The sequence below is a fragment of the Mus caroli genome, unplaced genomic scaffold (assembly GCF_978045245.1).
Source record: "Mus caroli unplaced genomic scaffold, Mus_caroli_1 scaffold_12, whole genome shotgun sequence".
Taxonomy (NCBI): domain Eukaryota; kingdom Metazoa; phylum Chordata; class Mammalia; order Rodentia; family Muridae; genus Mus; species Mus caroli.
The window spans coordinates 13,820,814-13,845,387 of NW_028227267.1; the positions used below are offsets into that span (position 1 = coordinate 13,820,814).

The 24,574-nt window shown below is 47.2% G+C and overlaps 2 protein-coding genes and 1 long non-coding RNA gene across 8 annotated transcripts in view; 2 read left to right on the forward strand and 1 right to left on the reverse strand.

Annotated features, from left to right (window-relative positions):
- Positions 1 to 22,676, forward strand: Sec24c (SEC24 homolog C, COPII component). 5 transcript variants are annotated; one of them, XM_021182534.2, is made up of 24 exons: positions 1 to 82; positions 1,633 to 1,832; positions 5,222 to 5,357; positions 10,832 to 11,004; positions 11,237 to 11,611; positions 12,034 to 12,170; positions 13,341 to 13,409; positions 14,651 to 14,762; positions 15,001 to 15,128; positions 16,562 to 16,700; positions 16,908 to 17,023; positions 17,176 to 17,300; positions 17,432 to 17,623; positions 17,794 to 17,887; positions 18,051 to 18,167; positions 18,871 to 19,041; positions 19,433 to 19,529; positions 19,606 to 19,751; positions 19,868 to 20,006; positions 20,154 to 20,272; positions 20,371 to 20,550; positions 20,744 to 20,935; positions 21,168 to 21,257; positions 21,470 to 22,676. In XM_021182534.2, exons 2-24 carry the CDS (start codon positions 1,661 to 1,663, stop codon positions 21,608 to 21,610), a joined length of 3,360 nt encoding a protein of 1,119 aa, XP_021038193.1. In that variant the 5' UTR covers positions 1 to 82; positions 1,633 to 1,660; the 3' UTR covers positions 21,611 to 22,676. The 5 variants fall into 5 exon arrangements, with proteins under 5 accessions (XP_021038193.1, XP_021038196.1, XP_021038195.1 ...); XM_021182536.3 differs by lacking the exon at positions 1 to 82 and adding an exon at positions 102 to 433; XM_029468853.2 differs by lacking the exon at positions 1 to 82 and adding an exon at positions 102 to 376.
- The window catches only part of LOC110309798 (uncharacterized), a 14,076-nt gene continuing 6,172 nt past the window's right edge, over positions 16,671 to 24,574 (reverse strand). The window contains exons 2-3 of the long non-coding RNA XR_002379743.3: positions 16,942 to 17,016; positions 16,671 to 16,789 (exon numbers count right to left, since the gene is read on the reverse strand). This is a non-coding gene — a long non-coding RNA (uncharacterized LOC110309798). The remainder of the gene's footprint in view (positions 16,790 to 16,941; positions 17,017 to 24,574) is intronic.
- The window catches only part of Pofut4 (protein O-fucosyltransferase 4), a 5,894-nt gene continuing 4,033 nt past the window's right edge, over positions 22,714 to 24,574 (forward strand). For both annotated transcript variants that reach the window (XM_021182538.3, XM_085828403.1), the window contains exons 1-2: positions 22,714 to 23,524; positions 23,614 to 24,239. In XM_021182538.3, the coding sequence (XP_021038197.2) occupies positions 22,736 to 23,524; positions 23,614 to 24,239 (1,415 nt within the window). In that variant the 5' untranslated portion in view covers positions 22,714 to 22,735. The remainder of the gene's footprint in view (positions 23,525 to 23,613; positions 24,240 to 24,574) is intronic.

The window sequence follows — 24,574 nt, forward strand, 5'->3', positions numbered from 1 at the left end:
CGCCAGCCCCCCCCTCGGAACCGGAAGTTGAGCCTGGGAGCCTTGACGTTAGGAACGAAGTCGAACCTGGATCTGGAGCCGGGTGAGGAGTGGCATCGCGAGGTTGCGTGGTGGGGAGGAATGCTGAGGAGAGGCCAGGGTATTTTTGGCCTGATCGCTGTCCGGTTTTAGAGGAAAGGGAGGAGCCTGGAGGCGGGGCCTAGAAAGAGACCCTCACCTCTCGTATCTGTGGCCAGCGATCGGTCTTAGGTCCCCGGACCCCTCCCTTCACCTCCTAGCCCAGGTTCCGGCTCCCTTCGCCCTCCCAGCATGTTGAAGGGCATTAGAGGATTGGTCTTTACTGCTTAGTGAACCGGCCCTCTTCGTGGCCCTAGAGGTTGGCTTGGCTTCCGGATCTCGATCTCTATAGAGCTCTCAAGCCTCCGCATCTCGGGTACTTTCAGAGTTCTAGGAAGCTTGCCCCGCCCCTTTGGGTTGTCACCCTCGGCTGTCCACCTAGGATGGAGTCACGATTGGAGTTTGACTCCGAGCTTATTCGGTCCCTCAGCCTCCTTCAGGAACTTAAAGGGAGAGGGACGTTTCCCAGGCTTGATGTTGGTGGCATGTGCAACGTTTAGGGTTTGGAAGGACTGTTCTAAAATGACTTTGACTTTACAGAGTTTTCAGTCCGGCAGCGGTTTAGCTTTTGGGCTCTCCTAGCAAAGAGAGACCTATTGTTCTACTGCAGCACCTGAAAGGAGGTCTCACTCTTCCTGGGCCTCTTCTGCTTGTAGAATAATTAGAATGATGTTTAGATCTCCAGTCCCCTTGTTGGAATGACCCCTGAAAAGGACCTCCAACTCACCCTTCTGTTGCTGGGCAAGATTGCAATAGTTTGATAGCGACTTATCAAACAAACCTTAGAACAGAAACAATTACAGGCATGCTCCTGGATTTAGAATACCCATAGTCCTCTGCTTGAGGGATGAGATGAATGACCTTTGTCATGGAATATTGCTACTTTTTTTTTTTTTTTTTAATCTTAATGTTTCATTTGTGAGGTTAATACATTCTGTTCATGGAAAGACTGGGGTCAGAGTAACATTTGGATTATTGTATGTCAGACAAAGAATACTGTTTCTCCCAAATAGCTACTTTACAGTTTTTCTTTGTGTGTGTGTGTGTTTGAACAAAACCCAGTACATTTGAAGTGATTCTGTTTTGGGGATGAATGGATGACTTGGTGGTAGATACAATGAATGGAAAGTGGAAACATTGCTTTATTTACCTGTAACATCATGGTAGTTATCAGGCAGAGGACTCTGTGTGACTGACTAGACACTGAAAGTCATACCACGGGAGAATGGCTCCTGCTGTTCTGTTCCATTAAGTCTGTCTGAAGTTGAAATTTATACCTTCTTGGCAGTGACACAACATGGGGTTCACAGTAACAAAATCCTTGCTTTGAAGAAAGTGACTACATAGTGGCGGGGCAGGAAGTTTCTGAGATCCTGTGGTAGTGTGGGAACAGTTCAACTGATCACAGCCTGATAAGGTCAATCCCTTCTCATCTCTTCCTTCCTTCCCTGAATAGTTGCTCCCTCCTTAGAAAGTTTGTTTTGACTGATTTCGTTCTTTTCCTTCATTCAATAGGTGAGATCAGATCGGGGATGCTCTCATAATGAATGTCAACCAGTCAGCTCCGCCTGTTCCACCATTTGGGCAGAACCAGCCCATCTACCCAGGGTATCATCAGTCTAGTTATGGTGGGCAACCAGGACCTGCAGCCCCTGCTACTCCCTATGGAGCCTACAATGGCCCAGTGCCAGGTTATCAGCAGGCACCTCCTCAAGGTATGTTTTGAGCTAGGGCAGGGAATGAGCAGTCTTCAGGTTCGATTGCGTTGCTTTAACAGAGCTGCTTGGTACTGTGACTGAGGAACATGAGTCTGACTCTTGGAAAATGAAGGCCCTGGGAATAGTCTTGTCTCGCCTCGTTTTTACATGTGACTGTTTCTACCTAAGCCACCTAGTAAGAATGCATCTTCCAGATTCAGTCACAGCTCACTTTGGTGGGTGTCACGCTGCACAGCCTCATTACTGTTACTGTATTACTGAGAGCTGGATGGAAGGGTTGTGGTCATAGCTCTTGTGTTGCCTGTTGACTTTGTCTCCCTGAAGTCACTTGTTCCTCATATGTGTTGAAAATGCCTCTTATTTGACTTCTGGTTCTTAACTATACTACTACTCTGGGACACATTTGTGTGGAAATGAATCTGAGTGTGAAAGTGTTTTTGTATGCCTGACATAGAGTACTCCCTGGATCTTTTACTGTCTTTATTTTCCTTTGCTTGGGTTTCCTCTTCTTGAATGTTGTGTGATGTGAGTGAAATAAGAGAATCTTGTGTTGCATTAGATTCTCTGTGTATCTCTTGGGGAGGAGTTGAATGTCGGCCCCATGTATATATGCTTTAGTGTTGAGCTACGCTGCTGCCAGTCCTCAGCTTTGTTTGATATTACTTTTCCAAGAAAGGTAGCTGGCCCTCCACATGCTAACCTGGCACATCTTATAAAGTTATTAGTAGTAGACTTTTGGTTGTGCTGGCTGAAGAGGTAGAGGATGCCAAGCTCTGTGAGTCTTTTGTTGTTGTTTTCCAGACAGGATTTCTCTGGGTATCCCTGGCCATTCTGAAACTCTCTCTGTAGACCACGCTGGCCTGGAGAGATCAGCCTGCCTCTGCCTCCCCAGTGCTGGGATTAAAGGTGTGCACCAGCACTGCACAGCAACCAAACCCTATGTTTGAGAGTAGATTCCACCAGGCCTACTGTCACAGGCCTGTTATTCCAGTTATAAGGGAGGGTGCAGTAGGAGGAATCCAACCTCAAGGCTTGCCTGGGTTGTAGAGTGAGTCCAAATCCAACTTAGGGAACAGAGTAAGAGTCTGTCTAAAAATAAAAATGAAAAAAGAAGTTATAAATTATTAGCAAAGTACTTGCCTAACAAGTATGAGATCCTAGCCTCAATCCCCAGAACCATGAATGAATGAATGAATGAATGAATGATGTGGGTGGGGTGGTTTTAGAGACTTGAGATAGTTCAGCAGGTAAAGGTGTTTACCACTAAGCATAATGACCTAAGTTCAATCCCTGAGATACATACGTGCGTGGAAGGAGAGAACAATCGACTTCTGATCTCCACATGCAATAAAAACATAATATCATTTTATGGGGGTTAGAGAGAGGGCTTAGTTGTTAAGAGCACTTTTTTTTTTTTTTTTTTTTGGATTTTTGAGACAGGGTTTCTTTGTATACCCCTGGCTGTCCTGGAATTCACTTTGTAGACCAGGCTGGCCTTGAACTCAGAAATCCGCCTGCCTCTGCCTCCCGAGTGCTGGGATTAAAGGCATGCGCCACCACGCCCGGCAAGAGCACTTCTTATTTTTGGAGATGATTCAGTTTCAATTTCCAGGACCCAAATGGCAGCTCAAACCACCCATAACTCCAGTTTCAAGGGATCCAATTCCCTCTTTGACCTCTGCAGGCGCCAATCACGCATGTAATGCACAGCCATCCATGTGAGCAGAGCACTCTTACACATACAAATAAAGTACACACTCACATCTAAATAAATGCATAGGAAAACCTGAAGGGAGTATGTTAATAAAGAGGGGAAGTATCAGGCAGGCAAGACATGGGTAGGTTTTGAAAATGAATGAACTTTAATCACTGTCAAAAGCAAATGGTGAAGTAGTAAAATTAGGCCTTGGTTCTTTTAGAAGTGCCCTGATCTGGAGTGGAACTTTGACTGGACAGAGTCCATTTTTGCTCTGTTATGTTTGACTTCTCAGAATGTAGTCTGTCACTCTCTTTTGAAAGAGGCTTGTTATTGAAGGAAATCTGTTGGGCTGTTATGGTTAGTGAAAAGTTCAGCTTGTGAATCTGATTTCTCCTATGGGTCAGAACATTGTAAAAGCATGCCTAAGCTCAGTGAAAGCAGTGTTGAGGGGAGGTGTGATCAGAGAAAGGACAGAGCCCAGCTTTTGTGAGAATGTAGGTAACGGCATTAACAATGGGATAAGCCGAGACTGTCCTGCAGAACTTTTGGAGGAAAAAACAAGGTCTCCAACTTGTTAGAACTCTCCTGAACATGGAAGTGGGCAAGAAGAGTGTGCATAGGATATGGGAAGTGTACAAAGCGGGGTCTGAGCAGCCTTTCTGGTGGCCAGCATAGCTCAGTGAAGGAACACTAGCCAAGCATGCATGAGACCCTGGATTCAGGCCCCAGCAAAACAAAACAAACATGCAAACATGCCCCACTTTCATGCTCCGTTTCGTGAATTTCTGGTCCTCTTGACTCCCAAATGCTAGGATTATAGGTGTGCACCCCCATGTAGTTTCTTTTAGATTCACTACATTTTTATTTTATTATTATTTTTTTTTACTGGTGAGACTGTTTTGCCTGCATGTATGGATTCAGAAATCACAAAAGGGGCTCCGATTCTCTAGAATTGGAGTTAGTGAAGGTTGTGAACCATCTGGGAATGAAGCATAGATCCTCTGCAACTAGAACCCAGGTCTTAAACTACTGAGCCATCTTTCCAGGCCCTGGCAGGTGCTGGGGGTTGAATCCAAGGCTTCATACTAGGCAAGTAACTGACCACATCCTGGGTTCCATAATTTCTCTCTCTCTCTCTCTCTCTCTCTGCCTCTCTCTCTCTTTCTTTTGTTTTTTTAAAGATAGGGCTTCTCTGTGTAGCTCTGGCTGTCCGGGAACTCACTCTGTAGACCAGGCTGGTCTCAAATTCAGAGATATGCCTGCCTCTGCCTCCCAAGTGCTGGGATTAAAGGCGTGCGCCACCACTGCCTGCCAAACCCTACGTTCTTATAGAATAGTTCACTATATTCTTGCTGATCATCTTCTACATCACCCTCTACATGTATCCAAGTTTCTAAGTTGTGGAGTAAGATGTTTTCCTGAAAAAGGTTGAAGGCTGTCTTAGATTGAATGAGAAAGTGTGTGTTAGTGAGAGGAAGGTCCTACGTTGTGTTGTTCTGACCAGCTTCAGAGTCAGAACAAGTAGCCTGTTTGTTGGACATTCACATGCCAGATGAGAGTGGCGTGGTGTCTGTTTTGCTGTGAGGTCAGTGAAGGTTTCTCTTACTGATTCTCGTTTTGCATTCTTGCCTCAAGATGGAGGAGAAAGTTATTTCCCATCCATTTAGTTTCTGTTCTTTACCCTCAGGTGTGCCAAGAGCCCCACCTTCCTCAGGGGCACCTCCAGCCTCTGCAGCACAGGTCCCTTGTGGTCAGACTACATATGGCCAGTTTGGCCAAGGTGATATACAGAATGGGCCAAGTCCCACAGCCCAGATGCAAAGGTATGTACTAGGTGAGCCTGAACTCAATGTGATGAAAGAAGGTTAGGAATATTATGAGGGTCTATTTTTTTTTCTTTTGTCTATCCTATTACATTGATTTATTTTGTATGTGTGAACGATATCTGTGTGGGCATGTATGCAGAGTCAGAGGACAGCGTGTAGTAATCCGTTCTCTCCTAGTGTGTGGGTTCTGGGAATCAAACTCAAAAGTCTTTAGGCTTGACAGCAAGCATCTTTACCCGCTGCGCCATGCTGCCAGCCTTCCCAGGTTACAGGTGCTACTGATGCCCTGCTCTATTGTGGACCCATCTTAGTACCTGGGTTCTTTTCCATATTATCCCCGACTTTTCCAGATATCTATTCCCACAGTGGTTCCAGTCCTCATGAGTTTATGCTAAGGAGGAAACGGGAAGGAGCTCAGGGCTGCCTGTATCTGCCTCCCTTTTCACGAGGCCAGGCACTTAGTAGGACTGACTGGCTAAATTTGTACACAGCCAGTTCTGAAATGAACAGACTTAGAAGGAAAGCTGCATAATGAGAACCTGATAAAGTTCTCTTTGCATCAGAGTCCATGAAAGGAAGGAGGTCATGTCTCAGGATGTTGTTTGGGTTCTGGTAGCAGATGAAAAAAATATAACCAGGTAGTGGGTATGGAAATGGAAAAATGATTCCTGGCACTTACCAAGTGTCTTGTATCCATATGTAAGCACTGAGTGTAAGTCTTAGATAAGGCAAACTGGGGACACAATTCATGAAAATAGACAGACAAATTGCAGAGTCAAGAAATTGGAGAAGCGGGCAGATTTTTCAGTATGGTCTCACTGTGTAGCTCTGGCAGTCCTGGAACTCGTTCTGTAGACCATGTTAGACCTCAAACTCACAGAGATCCACCTGCCTCTGTCTCCTGAATGCTGGGATTAAAGGGGTGTATTGCCACTGCAGTACACAGCAGATCAAAGGCTTCAGCTAGGGGTAGAATATTTTTATAATCTGAAAACTGTTTTGTTGAAGTACTCTGGAAAAGAGAGATGAAATAGTATTTTTAAGAAAAAAAATTTACCCACAACTGAGAAAGAAAATGAAAGCCTCACAGGCCAGAGACTAAGTGGGATTTGAGGTCAGAGCACTCATTAGGTGGAAATCATCAACCCAAGAAGCCAGGGTCTTAAACTCAAGCAGGTGCTAGCGAATAGGAAGTGAGTCCTTGCACTTTCCCACTAGGTGCTGGGAATCGAGACTGATTTTGGACAGTACCTGCAGAAACAGTCTCTGAGCACTGTCCGAGAGAATGAGGGGCACTGCTTTGTTCAGGTTGGTTGTTGGTAATCAGGGAGGGAAGGGAACATTTTGGAATAATAAAAGTGGTATAAGCCTAGTGTGGTGACCTACCCTAGTTCTTGGGAGGCTGAGGCAGGAGAATCACATGTTTGAGGCCAGCTTGGGCTACACGTTGGAGATGATTTCAAACAAACAAAGAATAGTACCAACAACCCTTCTGAACAGATCTAGGCGAAGCCACATAGTGGCACATGCCTGTAGACTGAGCTAGCAGGGAAGCTAAGGCAGTGGTTCCTTGAGTGCAAGAGTTTGATGCCATTTTGGCAACATAGGAAGGTCTGGTCTCAAAGAAAAACTCAGGCTGTGTATGACAGCACACATCTTTAATCCTAGTACTTCAGAGGCAGAAGCAGGCAGATCTCTGTGAGTTCAAGGCCAGTGTGGCTATAAGTGAGACCCCGTGTCAAAACAACAACAACAAAAAAAAATCAAGCAAAGACTATACCTATATATGCAAGTTAATTGTATAATCTCCAAAGCAGCATTGTTATTATTATTTTAAGATTCACTTTTAAATTGTGTATGTGTGATGGTACAGGTATTCATGGGGGGCATTGGATCCTCCTGGAGCTAGAGTTACAAGAAGTTATGAGCCTAGGGCTGGAGAGGTGGCTCAGCAGTTAAGAGCACCAATTGCTCTTGCAGAGGTCCTGAGTTTAATTCCCAGCAACCACATGGTGGCTCACAACCATTTGTAATTGTCTGAAGACAGCGATAGTGTTCCCACATATATGAAATAAATATGGCTGGAGCGGGGCCGGAGTGAACGGGGCTGGTGGGCAGGGGGGAAGAAGTTATGTGCCATCCTATGTGGGTGCTGGGAACTGAACTCAGGTCTTCTGCAAGAAAGATATACACACATAACTCCTGAGCTATCTTTCTAGTCTCAGCAATAGTATTTTTACTGATCCCAAATTATGCTTCTCTGGTGTGGTAAAGCCCTGAGTTTGATCTCTAGGACCACAAAAACAAACCAACAAACAGACAGACAGACAGACAACCTCATAAAAACATTAAAACTCAAATATGCTTAGTTAAGTTACAACTTTTTTGGCTTTTTCAAGACAAGAGTTTCTTTGTGTAGACTTGGCTGTCTTAGGTCTATAGACCAGGCTGGCTTTGAGCTCAGTCTGCCTGACTCCACCTCCCAAGAGCTGGGATTAAAGGTGCGTGCCATCAGTACCTGGCAAGTATTTGTCATTACAGTGTCTTGTTTGCATCTATGCATGATGAGTGCAGAGGCAGAGATGACGTGCAGGCGTTGGTTTTCTTCATCTACCATAGAGATCTAGAGATCAAACTCAGCTTAGGCTTGTTGGCAAAGAGCCTTTACCTGTACCATGAGCCACCTCACTACTCAGGCTATAGTATGTCTAATGGAATAGCATTTGTTTGTTTGTTTGAGACACGGTTTCTCTGTGTAACAGTCCTAGCTGTCCTGCAACTCACTCAGATAGATCACATTGGCCTTGAACTCACAGAGATCCACCTGCCTCTGCCTCCTGAGTGCTGGGATTAAAGGTGTGTGCTACCACTGTCTGGCTTAATGGAATAACATTTAATGGAATGGGAATGTCATAAATTTCCCAAAAAATATGAAAACCCCCCATAAAAATCAATGTGTGTATGTGTGTGATGATTTTATGTACATTGATGACATATATACACACACCATATATATATACATAAATACATATACATATATATGTATACGCACACACACATATATGAATGAATGAGGTCCCTTGGAACAGGAGTTACAGAGAGTTGTGAGCTGCTATGTGGGAGCTGGGAACTGAACCCAAGTCCTTTGGAAGCCAAACCATTGCTCTTAACCTCTTCAGCCCATGATTCTATTTTTTTTTTTTTTTTTTTTTGAGACAGGGTTTCTCTGTGTAGCCCTGGCTGTCCTGGAACTCACTTTGTAGACCAGGCTGGCCTCGAACTCAGAAATCCGCCTGTCTCTGCCTCCCAAGTGCTGGGATTAAAGGCATGCGCCACTACGCCCGGCTCATGATTCTATTTTTAAAAGGCTAAAAATTGACAAAACTGAACTCTAGTATTTTAAACACAAGGGGACCGTAATTGTGAATTGGGAGTAGTGCCAGGCAGTAGTGGCGCACGCCTTCAATCCCAGCACTCTGGAGGCAGAAGCAGGCAGATTTCTGAGTTTGAGGCCAGCCTGGTCTACAGAGTGAGTTTCAGGACAGCCAGGACTACACAGAGAAACCCTGTCTCGAAAAAAAGAATTAGGAGTCGTTCCTCCTGGAAGAAAGGGGAGGGAATAATGAAGGAGACCCTTGTTGGTGAAGGAGACACTTGTTGGACCTTTTGGATGTAGTGGTTTGTACTTTCTGACTGCTTTCTTAGGCCATTGGCTGTATTAGAATTATTCAAGTATATATATCTATCTATGTTACATCTTTTTTTTTTTTTTTTTTTTTTTGGTTTTTCGAGACAGGGTTTCTCTGTGTAGCCCTGGCTGTCCTGGAACTCACTCTGTAGACCAGGCTGGCCTCGAACTCAGAAATCCGCCTGCCTCTGCCTCCTGAGTGCTGGGATTAAAGGCGTGCACCACCAACGCCCGGCTCTATGTTACATCTTAAAGAGGAAGTTGGATATCAGTTTTAGACTTTGGTTCTAGCTCGTTCTGTTATGCTTTTAGTGTTTTAGCTTTCTATTTGCTCTGTCTCATTCTTTTGCTGTAGGTTTAGATTAAACAGAAAAACTATAGATGCTGTATATAGGTGTGGTAGAACATTTGACAGCATAGCACTGGGCAGTTGATAGCATTGATTCACACTACTTGAGGACCACCATGCAAGTCTGACAAGGTTTGTTGAGCGTCTGCTGTGTGGCTGGCATGTTCAGTGTTGTGGACCACAAAGAGGTGCAAAGTCCAACAAAGAGTTTGAGATAGGGGTCACTAGCAGAAACACTAGTTGAAAGCAAGGGATGGGAGGGAGCAATGTGATAGTTCACCGTTAGAGTCCTTGCTAGCCTAGCATATGCAAGTGTCTGGGTTCAAGTCTCAGCAGAATACACGTAAGAGAGATGCGTACCAGTTGAAGGAGAAGTGACTGTCTGGCTAGATGAGTTAATGAATAGAACTGATCAAATATAAAGTACTAGTTATTTAGTAGAGATAAAATAAGGTAGGGAGGGACTGGGGAGACGATTCAATGGGTAATAGTGCCTGATAACCTCAATTTAAGTACCACAACCAATTCCAGATGCATGGTGCACATCTGTAATCCCAGCACTCTGGCAATGAGATGGGATGTGTACAGGAGAACTGAGCAGAAGCTTGAGGTTCAGCTATCCTGGAGTATGCTGTGCAGCACAAACTAGAAAGGCTGCATCAACGTGGTGCAAGTGGAGAACTCATGTTTGAAGCGTGTTCTCTGACCTCCACACATTCACTAATCTTGGCATGTATGTGGACATGCACACACACACAGCACTCTGGAGGCAGAGGCAGGTGGATCTCTGTGAGTTTGAAGCCTGCCTGGTCTACAGAACAAGTTCCAGAGCAGCCAGGGTTACATAGAGAAAGTCTGTCTTGGAAAACAAAAAACCAAGTATCCACCCAACCATCTATCTGTATTTTTCAGTCTCACATTTGCGAGCACTTGTTTTTGTCTGCCTTTTTTTTTTTTTTTTTTAAAGATTTATTTATTGATTATATGTAAGTAAGTACACTGTAGCTGTCTTCAGACACTCCAGAAGAGGGCGCCAGATCTCGTTGCGGATGGTTGTGAGCCACCATGTGGTTGCTGGGATTTGAACTCTGGACCTTTGGAAGAGCAGTCGGGTGCTCTTACCCACTGAGCCATCTCTCCAGCCCTTGTCTGCCTTTTATTTCAACTTTCTCACAAAACTGATCTAGGATTGAAGCTCAGGAGATGGTAACTTGACTATCAAAATCAATAGTATTTGACTTGAGAGTGTTTGGTGTGTGTGGCGTGAGCCTAGTGGAAAGTTCACTTTGCCACAGCTGTACATGTATGAAGCTCTCAGCCCCGGATGAACCTAAATGCCGGAACATAGTGTAGCTTCCTGTTGTGGTGTGGAACACTGCCAGCTTTGGGAGACATCCCACCTTCAAGTCACCTCTGCTTTCACTCTCTTTACAGGGTCCCTGGTTCTCAGCAGTTTGGGCCTCCATTGGCCCCTGTGGTCAGCCAGCCAGCTGTGCTTCAGCCCTATGGTCCTCCCCCCACAAGTACACAGGTGACTGCACAGCTGGCCGGAATGCAGATCACTGGTGCTGTGGCCCAGGCCCCTCCCCCTTCTGGATTGGGCTATGGTAAGTAGTTGTGGGACCAGGACACTATCATCTACTTTTCAGAAATTTGGGTCCTAGAAATTTTTATTTCTTTCACCTTTGAATCCCAGATGCAGGGACAGTCTTTTGATTTGTTTTTTGTTTGTTTTTGATTTGGTTTTGTTTGTTTGTTTGTTATTTTGTTGGTGGGAGCAGAAACTACCAAATGGGGCAGAATGACTTGGCCTCCACCTCTACCTCTTCTGTCTCTCAGGTCCACCAACATCATTGGCCTCAGCCTCAGGAAATTTCCCTAATTCTGGTCCATACGGCTCCTATCCTCAGAGCCAGGCTCCTCCCCTTAGCCAGGCTCAAGGTCATCCTGGAGTCCAGCCTCCCCTTCGTTCTGCCCCACCTCTGGCTTCCAGCTTCACATCCCCAGCTTCAGGTGGTCCTCAGATGCCTTCCATGACTGGACTACTCCCTCCTGGACAGGGCTTTGGGAGTCTTCCAGTGAACCAGGCTAACCACGTGTCCTCGCCTCCTGCTCCTGCTCTTCCCCCGGGCACCCAGATGACTGGGGCCCCAGTACCACCGCCACCACCTATGCACTCCCCTCAGCAGCCTGGTTATCAGCTGCAGCAAAATGGTGAGTTTTTCCCAGCATCTGGCTAGAAGTCAAGCTTTGTCCAGCTATTGAGAGTTTTTGTTTTGGTACTGCTTGCTAAGTAAACCAGCTATTGCTAGGGTATGAGATTTATAAGATAATTCTCATGCCTCTTAGTTCATTCAGATAGCGTGGCCTTTCTTTGAGTGGCTTCCTCGGGCACTACTAGACCTCATAATCTGTTTCAAAGGGTCCAGTTATTTTCTTTTTTCTTTCTTTTCTTTTTTTTTTTTTTTTTTTTTCCCCGAGACAGGGTTTCTGTATGTAGCACTCAGAAATCCACCTGCCTCTGCCTCCCAAGTGCTGAGATCAAAGGCGTGCACCACCACTGCCCAGCCCAGTTATTTTCTTGAGGCTTTAAGAAGAGATAGAGAAGGGATTTTGTGTTTGTCATTGTTTCTCAGGTTCCTTTGGACCAGCTCGAGGCCCTCAACCTAATTATGAGAGCCCATACCCTGGAGCACCTGCCTTTGGCAGTCAGCCTGGGCCTCCCCAGCCATTGCCTCCTAAGCGTCTGGACCCTGATGCCATACCTAGCCCTGTAAGTAGGGGTTCATGGTCTTGGGAAGATACGTTGTGGATCAGAGGAGCAGACAGACCTAGATGACACGTTTGCTTGGCATTTTTGACATTTCATTTTCAACCATCTTCTTAATCTAAGCATTTGAAGTGGACTTGAAGTTCCCAAAGTCTTTAAGGCAGTTTAACTCAATACAGGGAAGAAAGAAACCAAGAGTGATCAGGATGGTGATAGAGCTTTGGGTTGAGGGCATTGTAATAAACAATAATAACATGGTCATCTTTGTCCTTCTGTGGAGTAGTGGCCATGTCTCACTCCCTTAGCTCTAGTAGGGCGTCATTCTGTTGCTCCTCAGAGCAGGTAGGAGCTCTCTGGTGTTAGGTAATCAGAGCAGGAAGGAAAGCCTCACTGGTTTCTCTTTGCTCCTGTGTAGGCAGTGTTGTAGGATGATGCCCCCCTCCCCAGCGCCCCCAGTACTATTGACTGGCAGGTCCCAATCACAGCATAAAAGGCAGGGTGCATAGAAAGTCCAATGAGGTTTGTCCCGTAGAGCTGCTGGAATACTCACCCCTTCCTTATCAGACGCAGGTAGAGTAGTTCTTTCACATGGGGCCTGCTTTATATCCTGTCTGTAACATTGATGTCAGTTACCTCTTCATACTTAGTCATTGTCATATTCCATTCGTTCTCTTCCCTCTTCCTTTGAGGAACTACCATGGTGAGGAAGCCTATTGTCTAAGGGGGAACCCAGGAGGACTGACAGGTTCTTCCTGCCCCCACTCCACTTCTTCTTCCACGGTGGGAAGGAAAGTCTAGCTGGATAGCCGAGGCATCTCCCAGCACGGAAGTCCTTAGGTATAGGTTTGACCTTCCAGGGAACTTTCTGTTTCTCAAGGTTTTTTTCCCATTAGGGCCTCCTTAGAGAATCCTGCTTGCCTCCTGCTTATTGTACCTGAGCTTATCTTGCTCTGTTGTAGTCTGAGTCACTGAGGCCGCCTTGTGAGGCCTCTGTTGGGCTAGAGAGACTTGGAATTCCAGATGCACTGGGTCCCTGACTTCTTCAGTCTGAGCTAGGCTCCAGCTCTTCATGTCTGATTCACCAGGGTTAGAGAAGTAACATCTGCCTCTTGTTCTTTTGTCTCCCTCCCTCCCTGTGTATCTCTGCTGCCTTTATTATTAAAACACTAAAAGCAACTTAATGAGCTGCCTCCTCAGCAGAAAACCAGGCACAGAATAGACCCTGATGCCATTCCTAGTCCAGTAAGTGCAGGGGGTGGGAGTCCGTGCTTGTCACCCTGTGTTAGTGTCACTCATGCATGCCTGTGACTTCACCTCATCCACCATGTCCATCCCTTCCATTCTCCTCCATGAGCACTTCTAGATCCTTGCTTTTATAAGCTGAAGGATATGCATGCCCCAACTCACAATGTCCGAAAGGAATAGCGAACTGTTAGCAGTGCCTGGAGTCTGGGTGGTGGATGGCCAGCCTCGAAGGGTGGGCTCTGGAGCATGTTACGCTTTGGTTTTAGTCCTGCTGGCTCCTCCAGGAGCTTGTGTGTCGCATATGATGGAACCAGACAGAGTTGAGCAGCAGATCCTTCCAGTTTGTTATGAGGAGAAATGTTGTGATGGGTGGCTATGAACATATAGGTTCATAGCATTTCTTACGGGGGAAGAGATTCCTTGCTTTGGGAGAGTGTGGGCCACCTTCTCATTTGAGGAGTTTTAGACTTTGGTTTATCTGTAAGCTTCAACTCTTTCTGCTGCGGGATATAGTCTTATTTGCCCTTTACTTTTTCTGGTTTTATCAAACTCATCTTGAAGTAAATGACCAAAGGTCACCAGCCTGAACAAGGGTCTGACTACCAGCTTTGCATATCCTTTTTGTGTTTGTTCTCCTCAATGTCTTGTCACAAGTAGAGGTTTGAGGACTGGGCCATAAGGATCGGGCACTCATCCTTTCCTGTATGGACCCATTGATGCTCACCTGAAAGGAAGGCAGCATTTGCTTCCTTCCTTACCTGATCATTTCTGCCTGTTTAATTCTCTCCTCCCTGTGTTCCTTGTTAATTTCATTGAGTTTAGAACCATTCCGGGTAGATTCATTTCTATATGGGTTCCTGACTTCTGTTCTCTTTACTCTGACTCAATGTATCTTATGGAGAGGAAGGGAGGGAAAGGTTTGACGGAGAATGGAATCCGATCATGTCTTATCATGATAAGCTTTCCTGGAGTGAAACAAAAGGGTACTCACAAATGATTGGAGGTCAGGGGGTGGCTTATGAGAAAGTCCATTCTCACCAAGGCTTACCCTGCATCTCCTGCTAGCTGCTGCAAAGTGGAAGGTCAGTATTGTGGCATTTGATAAGGTCTCCAAAAGGAGAGCATGCCTGGTGCATGGAGTGGTTTTTGGCAAGCTACCTGTTTGTGTGCTACCTGCTGTGGCCTGCTTTTGTCCGGTACCTGTTTTATCACCCACTCAGTTTACTTCTTTCCTACAGATTCAGGTTATTGAAGATGATAGAAACAACCGGGGTTCAGAGCCATTTGTTACTGGTGTACGGGGACAGGTGCCACCTTTAGTCACCACCAATTTCCTGGTGAAAGACCAAGGTGAGAGGAACTTTAATGTCTGTTTCCTTATGGCAGTTAATTCTCTAAGGCTATCAGCTATGGATCATGCTTTTGTCTGTCTTAAGCCAGAGACCAGTCAATCCCCGCTACCTCAGTCCTTCAGGGTCAAAAAGCTACTGCCAACTCTTAACATTTGTGGAGGTGGAGTGACTCACCAATGAAGAGCTGGTATCAACAAGGCGTCTGTGATGTGACTCAGACCTTCTACCTTTTTCAGGGAATGCAAGTCCCCGTTACATTCGATGCACATCCTATAATATCCCTTGTACTTCTGACATGGCTAAACAGGCTCAGGTGCCTCTGGCCGCTGTCATTAAACCACTGGCAAGGCTGCCTCCAGAGGAGGTAAGTCTGGGAAGGGGCTAGAATACAATGAAAGGGGGTGGGGAGGATGCGGTTTCTTTCTAGATGGGATTCTGGCTGGCATGGAAGACATCTTGGTTGGGCAGGAGGGGACAGACATTATCTTTGGTATCTTTTTTTCCCAGGGCCCAAACCTGGTAGCAGTGGTTAGGATGAAAGCAAAGGCCAACAAACTACTTTGTGAGACCAGGGTTCATAGAAGGAACAAATGATAAGAACCAGAGCCTACTGTATGTGGAGGTTTACACTTGTAATTGTAGCCCTTAGGAAGCTGAAACAGGAGACCATAGAATCCCAGCACAGCCTACCCACATAGTAAACTCCATCTCAAAGAGTTAGTCCAGGTATTCATGAAGCAGAGGTAGGCAGATCTCTGTGATGAAGCCAGCCAGGGCTATATCATGAAACACCCTGTCTTAAAACAAAACAGTTAGGGCCAACCTAATTTCTACAGGCAAGACAGCTGGATGTAGGAACTTCTCATTGTGTGGTCACATCTCTGGATGATGACAAGTCTGCTATTCTGTTGTGTATGTGTGTGTTTGTGTGTGGGGGGTTAAACTTGAGTTTTGATGGCTTGGGTACAGGCAAATAAATACTATTGTATCCAGTACTCCATCCCTAACCTGGCTTGGGCCCCCATCTGTCAATCCATTACCTAAAATTAGCATTTTTTGTTTTTGTTTTTTCAAGACAGGGCTTCTTGTACACCTATTCCTGGGGCTCACTCTGTAGACCAGGCTGGCCTGGAACTCAGAAATCTGTCTGCCTCCACTTCCTAAATGCTGGGATTAAAGGCATGTGCCCCTAATCCTGGCAAAAACATTTTTTAAAAATTAGGTAGCTGTTTATTTAGGTCTTGACAACCTAATGTACTTAAAAAGAGTTTTCTAGAACTGTACTATCAAGGCACAGTGTATGTTCTGCCTTCTCATTTTCTGTGTGGTTGCTAGTGAGGACGGTTGGATGCTGTTCTTATGTTTGTAAGATGATATCTATGGGACAACAGTAGGTGTCCCATAGAAATCCCACAGAATTCTCTTGTGTGTGATGGGGGAAAGTATCATAGATACACAGGGACGGAAGCAAAAGTCATCTCCAGGACAGGAGGAACCATTCTGTAAAATTTTTGGCTTTCTTTCCATACACTCATGGCAGTCCCCGGCTTGCTATGGCCAGTTTCATAGGCCATCTTCCTTTGTAAGAAGAAATGCATTTTGGGATAGAAAATGAAGAGAGCAAGCTAGAGTTTTTTCCAGTTCTTATCATTGTTCTCATTCCCTTCCACTGAATTCCTTCCCCAGGCAGAATACCTGAGCCATGCTGCCTCTCCCTCCAGTCTGTGTCATATGTTGCCATGTGTCTGATCCCTCTGTAACCTCCCTCCATCTCAGTCTCTTCTCTTTGTTCCTTAGGCTTCACCGTATGTTGTGGATCATGGCGAATCTGGCCCCCTGCGCTGTAATCGCTGCAAAGCATACATGTGCCCTCTCATGACATTCATCGAGGGAGGGAGGCGCTTCCAGTGCTCCTTCTGCAGTTGTATCAATGATGGTATGTTGTGACGGCTGAGCTTTGGGACAAGGCTCGCATCCACATCGTTCTCTTTCGCATAAGGTAGATGAGGGAGCATTTCTCAGGAGCTGGAAGAAGGCACAAGGGAGGACGGGTATTGGAATGATGTGAAGGGGCTTAGCTAGGAGCTGGCATACTTGGGTTGAAGATGAATATTTTGAATAACATACTGCATCCTCCCCACAGTTCCCCCCCAGTATTTTCAACATCTGGATCATACCGGCAAACGTGTGGATGCTTATGACCGTCCTGAGCTGTCTCTGGGATCTTATGAATTCTTGGCTACTGTAGATTACTGTAAGGTAAAGGAAGGTGGTTGGAGAGGAACAGTGGGTGGAGCATTGTAAAAGCCCAAATCAGCTGTTAGCATTTTCCTTACTCTGGCACGGTCCCCTTTGATGCCCAATGCCTGCTTGCTGTTTCCCTGTTCCCTCAACATTTTCTTCCTCCACAGAACAATAAATTCCCTAGTCCTCCTGCCTTCATCTTTATGATTGATGTCTCCTACAATGCCATCAGAACTGGTCTTGTCCGGCTCCTCTGTGAGGAGCTCAAGTCCCTCTTAGACCACCTGCCTAGGTGAGAGATGAAGAGGGACTGCTTCCTTTTGCTTAGTGGTGGGCGTTCTGGGTTAACTGAGCAAGTGGAACATGGAGGTAAAGAAGGTGGCCAGTCTGGGGACAGTCGAATAACAGTGTCACCTTCCACAGGGAGGGTGGAGCAGAAGAGTCAGCAATCCGAGTTGGCTTTGTCACCTATAATAAAGTGCTCCACTTCTACAATGTGAAAAGCTCCTTGGCTCAGCCACAGATGATGGTTGTATCTGATGTAGCTGACATGTTTGTGCCACTGCTGGATGGCTTCCTAGTCAATGTCAGTGAGTCTCGGGCTGTTATCACCAGGTAAGAGCCAGATGGTGGAGACGAGAGAGAGTGGGGAAATACAACTGCAGGAGGCCAGGGAGTTGCAGAGCGGTTAGTAGATGGCCAGAGGTGTCAGTCTGGGAGCCAGATAAGAGGCAGCTAAAATCTGGGTGGCAATTTTGGTTGGCTGCTATCACCTGTCTTTTCAGCTTATTGGATCAGATTCCAGAAATGTTTGCAGATACAAGAGAGACGGAGACAGTATTTGCTCCAGTTATCCAGGCTGGGATGGAAGCTCTGAAGGTAAGGCAACCTCCTCTCGCTTTCCTCTGACCATGTTACCTACTGGATTGAGAACTGTCAACTCCTGTCACACAGTTAGTGCCTAATGAACAACAAAGAAACAGATGACGAGTAACGGATAAGTAAAAGGAGGAGTAACTGAGTAGTTTATCTTTGTTCTTAGGCTGCTGAGTGTGCAGGAAAGCTGTTTCTGTTCCACACATCCTTGCCCATTGCAGAGGCCCCAGGGAAGCTGAAGAATAGAGATGATAGGAAGTTGATCAACACAGACAAGGAGAAGGTGTGTGACTCAAGATGGGAGGGGCATTTCATTATAGAGGAAGACTTTCCCATGTCAACTCTTCAGAGTGGACTGAGATTACATTCTGCCCATTATTGCCAACCTGATCACAAAATTCTTGGTTGACTTGACTAGAATCTTCCCGTTTTCTCTTTCATTTTTTGCTTGAGATGGTCTAGCTCTGTACCCTAAGCTGACCTGGAACTCACTAAGTCGTCCAGGCTGATCTCATACCTGTAGTAATCTTGTCTCTGCCTTCTGTGTGCTGGGATTATAGGTGTGCCCAGTTACACCCTGGACCTTTTCCTCTTCTCTCTTTCTTTCCCTTCCTTCTCCTTCCCCTCTCTATTCTTCCTTTTCTTTCCAACTTTTCTCCTACTGTTAGAAATGCAAGGTGGGCTGGGCAGTGGTGGCACACGCCTTTAATCCCAGCACTTGGGAGGCAGAGGCAGGTGGATTTCTGAGTTGGAGGCCAGCCTGGTCTACAGAGTGAGTTCCGGGACAGCCAGGGCTATACAGAGAAACCCTGTCTCCAAAAAAGAAAAAGAAAAAGAAAAGAAAGAAAGAAAGAAAGAAAGAAAGAAAGAAAGAAAGAAAGGAAGAAAGAGAGAAAGAAATGCAAGGTGGTATAGGTCTGAAGTTTTGAAACTATGAGTTCTCAAGATGGGCAAAGCTATTTGACATTTCTTCTCTTCCCTTTCAGACTCTGTTTCAGCCTCAGACAGGTACCTATCAGACTCTGGCCAAAGAGTGTGTGGCCCAAGGCTGCTGTGTGGACCTCTTCCTCTTCCCTAACCAATATGTCGATGTGGCCACACTCTCTGTTGTTCCCCAGCTTACTGGAGGCTCTGTCTACAAATATGCCTGCTTCCAGGTATAGGATTCTGGGTGTGAAAATAACTGCTTATATGTGGAGTGGCTCTTTAGCGATTAACTTAGTGGTGTGTGAAGTTGAGCCCGGGATATAGTGGTTACCTAACCACTATAGATTTTAAAGTCAGTCCTGGGTTGATAGATTCCCACTTACTGGCCTAAAATACGCAATTGCTCATCTTTTGTTCTTTCATCTGCAAAGTAGAGTTTACTAACTAGGATTTATCTACAGAATGAAATAATTAAATATAAGGCACTCTGTGTGCTACCTGCTATGTCATTGTCACTGTCATCCTTGTTTTTGCTGTGGCTTGTAGAGGGAAGGGGTGCAGGGAGACTGACTTCAGGGTGAGCTGTGTGGTCAGTGATGTGACTTTGGGCATGGACTGCAGGTGGAAAATGACCAGGAACGGTTCTTAAGTGACCTGCGTCGGGATGTACAGAAGGTGGTTGGCTTTGATGCTGTTATGCGGGTTCGGACAAGTACTGGTGAGTTCTGGTTGAGGTTAAATGTGGTTGAGGCATAGGTCCTACCTTTAGCCCTGACCTGTCCCCATGGCCTCAGGTATCCGTGCTGTAGATTTCTTTGGCGCTTTCTACATGAGCAATACAACAGATGTGGAGTTGGCTGGACTGGATGGAGACAAGACAGTGACTGTGGAATTCAAGCATGATGATCGGCTCAATGAAGAGAATGGAGCCCTCCTGCAGGTGGCAGGCGGGGACAGGGGCAGGGGACAGAAGTTGGGGTACATTCAATGGGAAGATAAGGGCTGGGTAAAGTTGTGAGGGAGGGGTGTGAGTTCCCCATTTCTCCCTTTCCCTAGTGTGCCCTGCTTTATACCAGCTGTGCAGGGCAGCGTCGGCTTCGCATCCACAACTTGGCCCTAAACTGCTGCACCCAGCTGGCTGATCTGTATCGAAACTGTGAGACTGACACACTCATCAACTACATGGCCAAGTTTGGTGAGAGTAGAAGCAGGGCAAGGTGGAAGTGGGGCTGAGAGAAGGTCCAGGATGGCTAAGAGTTCAGCACTCGTGGGGAGGTGTGCTGGTTGGAGATGCATGTGATGGGAAGCAGACCCATGACTGCTGACTCGTCTTTCCATGCAGCATACCGGGCTGTTCTGAATAGCCCTGTGAAGACTGTCCGTGACACTCTCATCACCCAGTGTGCCCAGATCCTGGCCTGTTATAGAAAGAACTGTGCCAGCCCTTCTTCTGCAGGACAGGTGGGGCAAGGATGTTAGTGGAGGGATTGGTTCAACAAAACTTTGCATTTTAGAAGGACTTCTCATGACCATTGACTTTATTTCCATAAATCCCTCAGTTGATTCTTCCTGAGTGCATGAAGCTCCTCCCAGTTTACCTGAACTGTGTGTTGAAGAGTGATGTTCTGCAGCCTGGAGCTGAGGTCACTACTGATGATCGTGCCTATGTTCGGCAGCTGGTTTCCTCCATGGACGTGGCTGAGACCAATGTCTTCTTCTACCCTCGGCTCCTACCACTGGTGCGAATGAGGATCAGGGTGTGAGACACTGTACTGAGCACAGGGCCTCCAAGAAGGAGGGGGTGGATTACTTTACACTAAGAAATTTGTTTTTACGTACATTTCATATGACTATCTAGAGATTTAGCTTTCTTAGTTTGTGCGTATAAAGGAGTGTGTTGTTCTTGGTGATGTTTTTTCCTTTTTTGTCTAGACAAAGTCTCCCCTTGATAGTACTACTGAACCACCAGCAGTTCGAGCCTCTGAAGAGCGCCTAAGCAGTGGCGATATATATTTGCTGGAAAATGGGCTCAACCTCTTTGTCTGGGTGGGAGCAAGCGTCCAACAAGCTGTTGTCCAGAGCCTTTTCAACGTGTCCTCCTTTAGTCAGATCACCAGCGGCTTGGTGAGAACAGGGTGTCAAGGATGAGATGGGTATGGGAAATACTCTGGTGATTTGACTGTGGGTCAGTGTCATACTGGTCCCTTTATTATGTATCAGAGAACACTTAGGTGAGGGAAGGGGCTATCACTGTTTTTCTGGTATTCTTATTTCAGATGATAGCTAAATCTGTGTTGTTCCCTTTGGATGGACTTAAAAGTACTTTATCACAGTAATGAATAAATTTTTGTTCCAGAGTGTTCTGCCAGTTCTGGATAATCCACTGTCTAAGAAAGTTCGAGGTCTCATTGATAGCCTACGGGCACAGAGAATGCGGTACATGAAGGTAACACAGATGTTCTATGTTTTGCAGTGGTGGGGCTGGATATCGAACCTTCTGTATGTCAGACAAGTACTCTTGTGCTCAGCACAGTAACCCTGCTCTGAGTCCTGGATTTCTTGTCAAGTCATCAGGAAGGAAGCTGGGGAGGGAGCGTTTGCGTGTATGCGTTCTTCATTACCATTTGTCCTTCCTTACAATCTGCCTTCTGGCTGTAGCTTATCGTGGTCAAGCAGGAAGACAAGCTGGAGATGCTGTTCAAGCACTTCCTGGTGGAAGACAAGAGCCTAAGTGGAGGTGCATCCTATGTGGACTTTCTCTGTCATATGCACAAGGAGATCCGGCAGCTACTGAGCTAAAGCAAGTGGGTAAATGGCATAGGGTCCCAGGCCAGCTTCCAGGAAGAACCCCAGGATGGCAGAGAAATTGGGACAGTTCCATATCGTATAAGTCATGTAAGCTGACCTCAGTTGACTTCTTTTGGGGGGGAGGGCGAGATATAAGGAGACACCTTCTTTCTGGGCTCAAATACACTACCACTCTGTCATGTCCGATCCTGCTGATCGAAGGTGCCTCGGGCCCCTTACTCTACCCTTTCTCCTGCTAATCCTCTTGTAATGAATGTAGTTTCTCAGTTCACTGTATATGATTCGGTGTTGGGGGTTTGGAGGCAGCTGGGCCCTGGCAACAGTGTGTTCCTTTGGATGAGCCTCCAAGAGGAAGGGGCAGGTAGGAAGAAGTGGGAATCCCAGGGTTATAACAGGAGGTGGCAAATTCAGCTCCGTGTCATCAACAACTTCCTATATTAGGGACAAAATATACAGGTGCACAAGAGCTGGGGTACAGGCCATAGGTGGTGGAGAGTAAAATAGTTGGTCCTTTGGGCGCCTGATGGTCAGTAGCAAAGTCATAGTTACTGAGGATGGATGACTAATCTCTCTACTTCCACTGCGCGTGCTCTCTCTCCCCTGCAATGATTGGTGAGCACTTCGTGGATGAATGAGCCTGGGGTAAGAATTGCAAAACATATTAATACCTTGGGGAAGTAGCAGCCTCCTTTCCAGATGGAGAAGCCCCAATCCTGGATGGTTCTGTAGAGTGCCTGATGGTCAACTTGCAATACCTCACAGAGCCAGCCCACATCCCACTCAGCTTCCACCAGAAACGTTGTTGGGGAGAGGCAGATATGGCTGGAGCCCTGTCTTCCGGTGCCAGGACGTTACTGGGCTTTGGTATTGACTGAGTGGCTGACAAGTTATCTTCCAACTCCAGTTGGCTGGGCAGGACAAGGGCTAGGAATGACCGTGGTCAGGCCTGCCTGCTCCCAGCCCAGGATGCCCCTGCTATGGACCTTTCATTTCTTTTCATTGGTTTATTTTTCAATGCATCTTTAATTTGTAAAGAAATAAAATAAGATGTAACCAGTATCCCTCTCATTACTCGCGACTTTCCCCCACCCTGCCTGCAGCTGAGAGGAGCTACGCATGCGCCTCGTGCCCCTAATGCGTAGGACCGTGTCCACTCCCCACCCGCCGCAGGGCGGGGTTTCGTGCTGTCCGAGGGGGTCCGGTGTGAACATGGCTGCTCGCTGTACCGAGGCGATGCTGGCCGCCCTGGGGGTGCTCAGTGTCTGTTCGGCCAGCAGCTCCGGGTCCGAGGCTTCCGGGGAGGCAGAGGGGGAGGAGCCGTGGGATGGCGCGGTTTTCCGGCCGCCCGCCGCCCTAGGCGCCGTGGGGATAGCGCGCGGGCCCGGGTCCCCGCCTCCAGGGAACGGAGAGGCGATGGACCTACCAGTGTTGCTGTGGTGGAGCCCAGGTCTGTTTCCGCACTTCCCAGGTGACTCGGAGCGCATACAGTGTGCGCACGGCGCGTGCGTGGCGTCCCGGGATCGACGGGCGCGCGCTGACCCGCGGACGCGCGCGTTGCTCTTTTACGGCACGGACTTCCGCGCGGCTGATGCGCCCCTGCCGCGCCTGGCGCACCAGAGCTGGGCGCTCCTGCACGAGGAGTCGCCGCTCAATAACTTCCTACTGAGCCACGGCCCGGGCATCCGTCTCTTCAATCTCACCGCCACTTTCAGCCGCCACTCGGACTATCCGCTGCCGCTGCAGTGGCTGCCCGGGGCCGCCTATTTGCGCCGGCCCGCGCCTCCGCCCCGGGAGCGCGCCGAGTGGCGTCGCCGCGGATACGCGCCGTTGCTCTATTTGCAGTCCCATTGCGATGTGCCTTCCGACCGGGACCGATACGTACGCGAGCTCATGCGGTACATCCCGGTGGGTGAGAGAGCGGCGAGGCGGGGCGGGGCGGGGGTGGGCCGGGCGAACGCCCCACCCTGCTGACCGCCGTGCTCTGACTCGCTTAGGTGGATTCCTATGGCAAGTGCCTGCAGAACCGCGAGCCGCCCACCGTGCGATTACAGGACACAGCCACGGCCACCACCGAGGATCCAGAACTCATGGCCTTTTTGTCCCGGTATAAGTTTCACTTAGCTCTGGAAAATGCCATTTGCAATGATTACATGACAGAAAAACTGTGGCGCCCCATGCATCTGGGTGCAGTGCCCGTGTATCGTGGATCACCCTCTGTGAGGGACTGGACGCCCAATAATCACTCTGTCATCCTAATTGATGACTTTGAGTCCCCTCAAAAGTTGGCAGAGTTTATTGACTTTTTGGACAAAAATGATGACGAGTATATGAAATACCTGGCATACAAGCAGCCTGGAGGCATCACCAACCAGTTTCTTCTGGATAACCTGGAGCATAGGGAGTGGGGTGTCAACGATCCCATGTTGCCTAACTACCTCAATGGCTTTGAGTGTTTCGTCTGTGACCATGAACTGGCTCGGCTGAATGCTGAGAAAGTACATGCATCCTCTCATGGGGACATTCCTGTCCCTGAGCCTCGCATTGCCCAGTCGTCGCACATGAACTGTCCAGTGCCTACCCCTGGCTTTGGGAAAGTCGAAGAGATTCCCGAGAATGACAGGTAAAGGGGTTGCTGGGTTGCCCTGCAGCTGCCAAATCAAACTGCTTGCTTTCTTAGCGTATTGGGCTGACTTTGCTTTAAGTTGTCAGTAGTAGTTGGGGGGCTGGGTGTGGTGGATACACCTGTTATTCCAGCGGTGTGGGGAAGTTTAGAAAACTTGAGCACATAAAGTGGAGCCAGGCTATAAATAGCCTGTAAGCCAACTTGAGGATCAGCACCTGAGCTGAGGACCTTTGATGGGGAGCTGGGCAACAAAAGCTGAGATTTGGTTGTGCTGTGATTAAACCCAGGGCTTTTGCATACCAGGAGAATACTTTCCTACATAGTCACACACT

What these genes read in the sequence shown, in the direction of transcription:
- Sec24c (XM_021182534.2), top strand. Translation starts at nt 1,661, where the DNA reads ATGAATGTCAACCAGTCAGCTCCGCCTGTTCCACCATTTGGGCAGAAC. An exon ending in CTACTGTAGATTACTGTAAG is followed by an intron (nt 17,024 to 17,175) that starts GTAAAGGAAGGT and finishes CTTCCTCCACAG; the next exon opens with AACAATAAATTCCCTAGTCC. An exon ending in TCAACACAGACAAGGAGAAG is followed by an intron (nt 18,168 to 18,870) that starts GTGTGTGACTCA and finishes CTTCCCTTTCAG; the next exon opens with ACTCTGTTTCAGCCTCAGAC.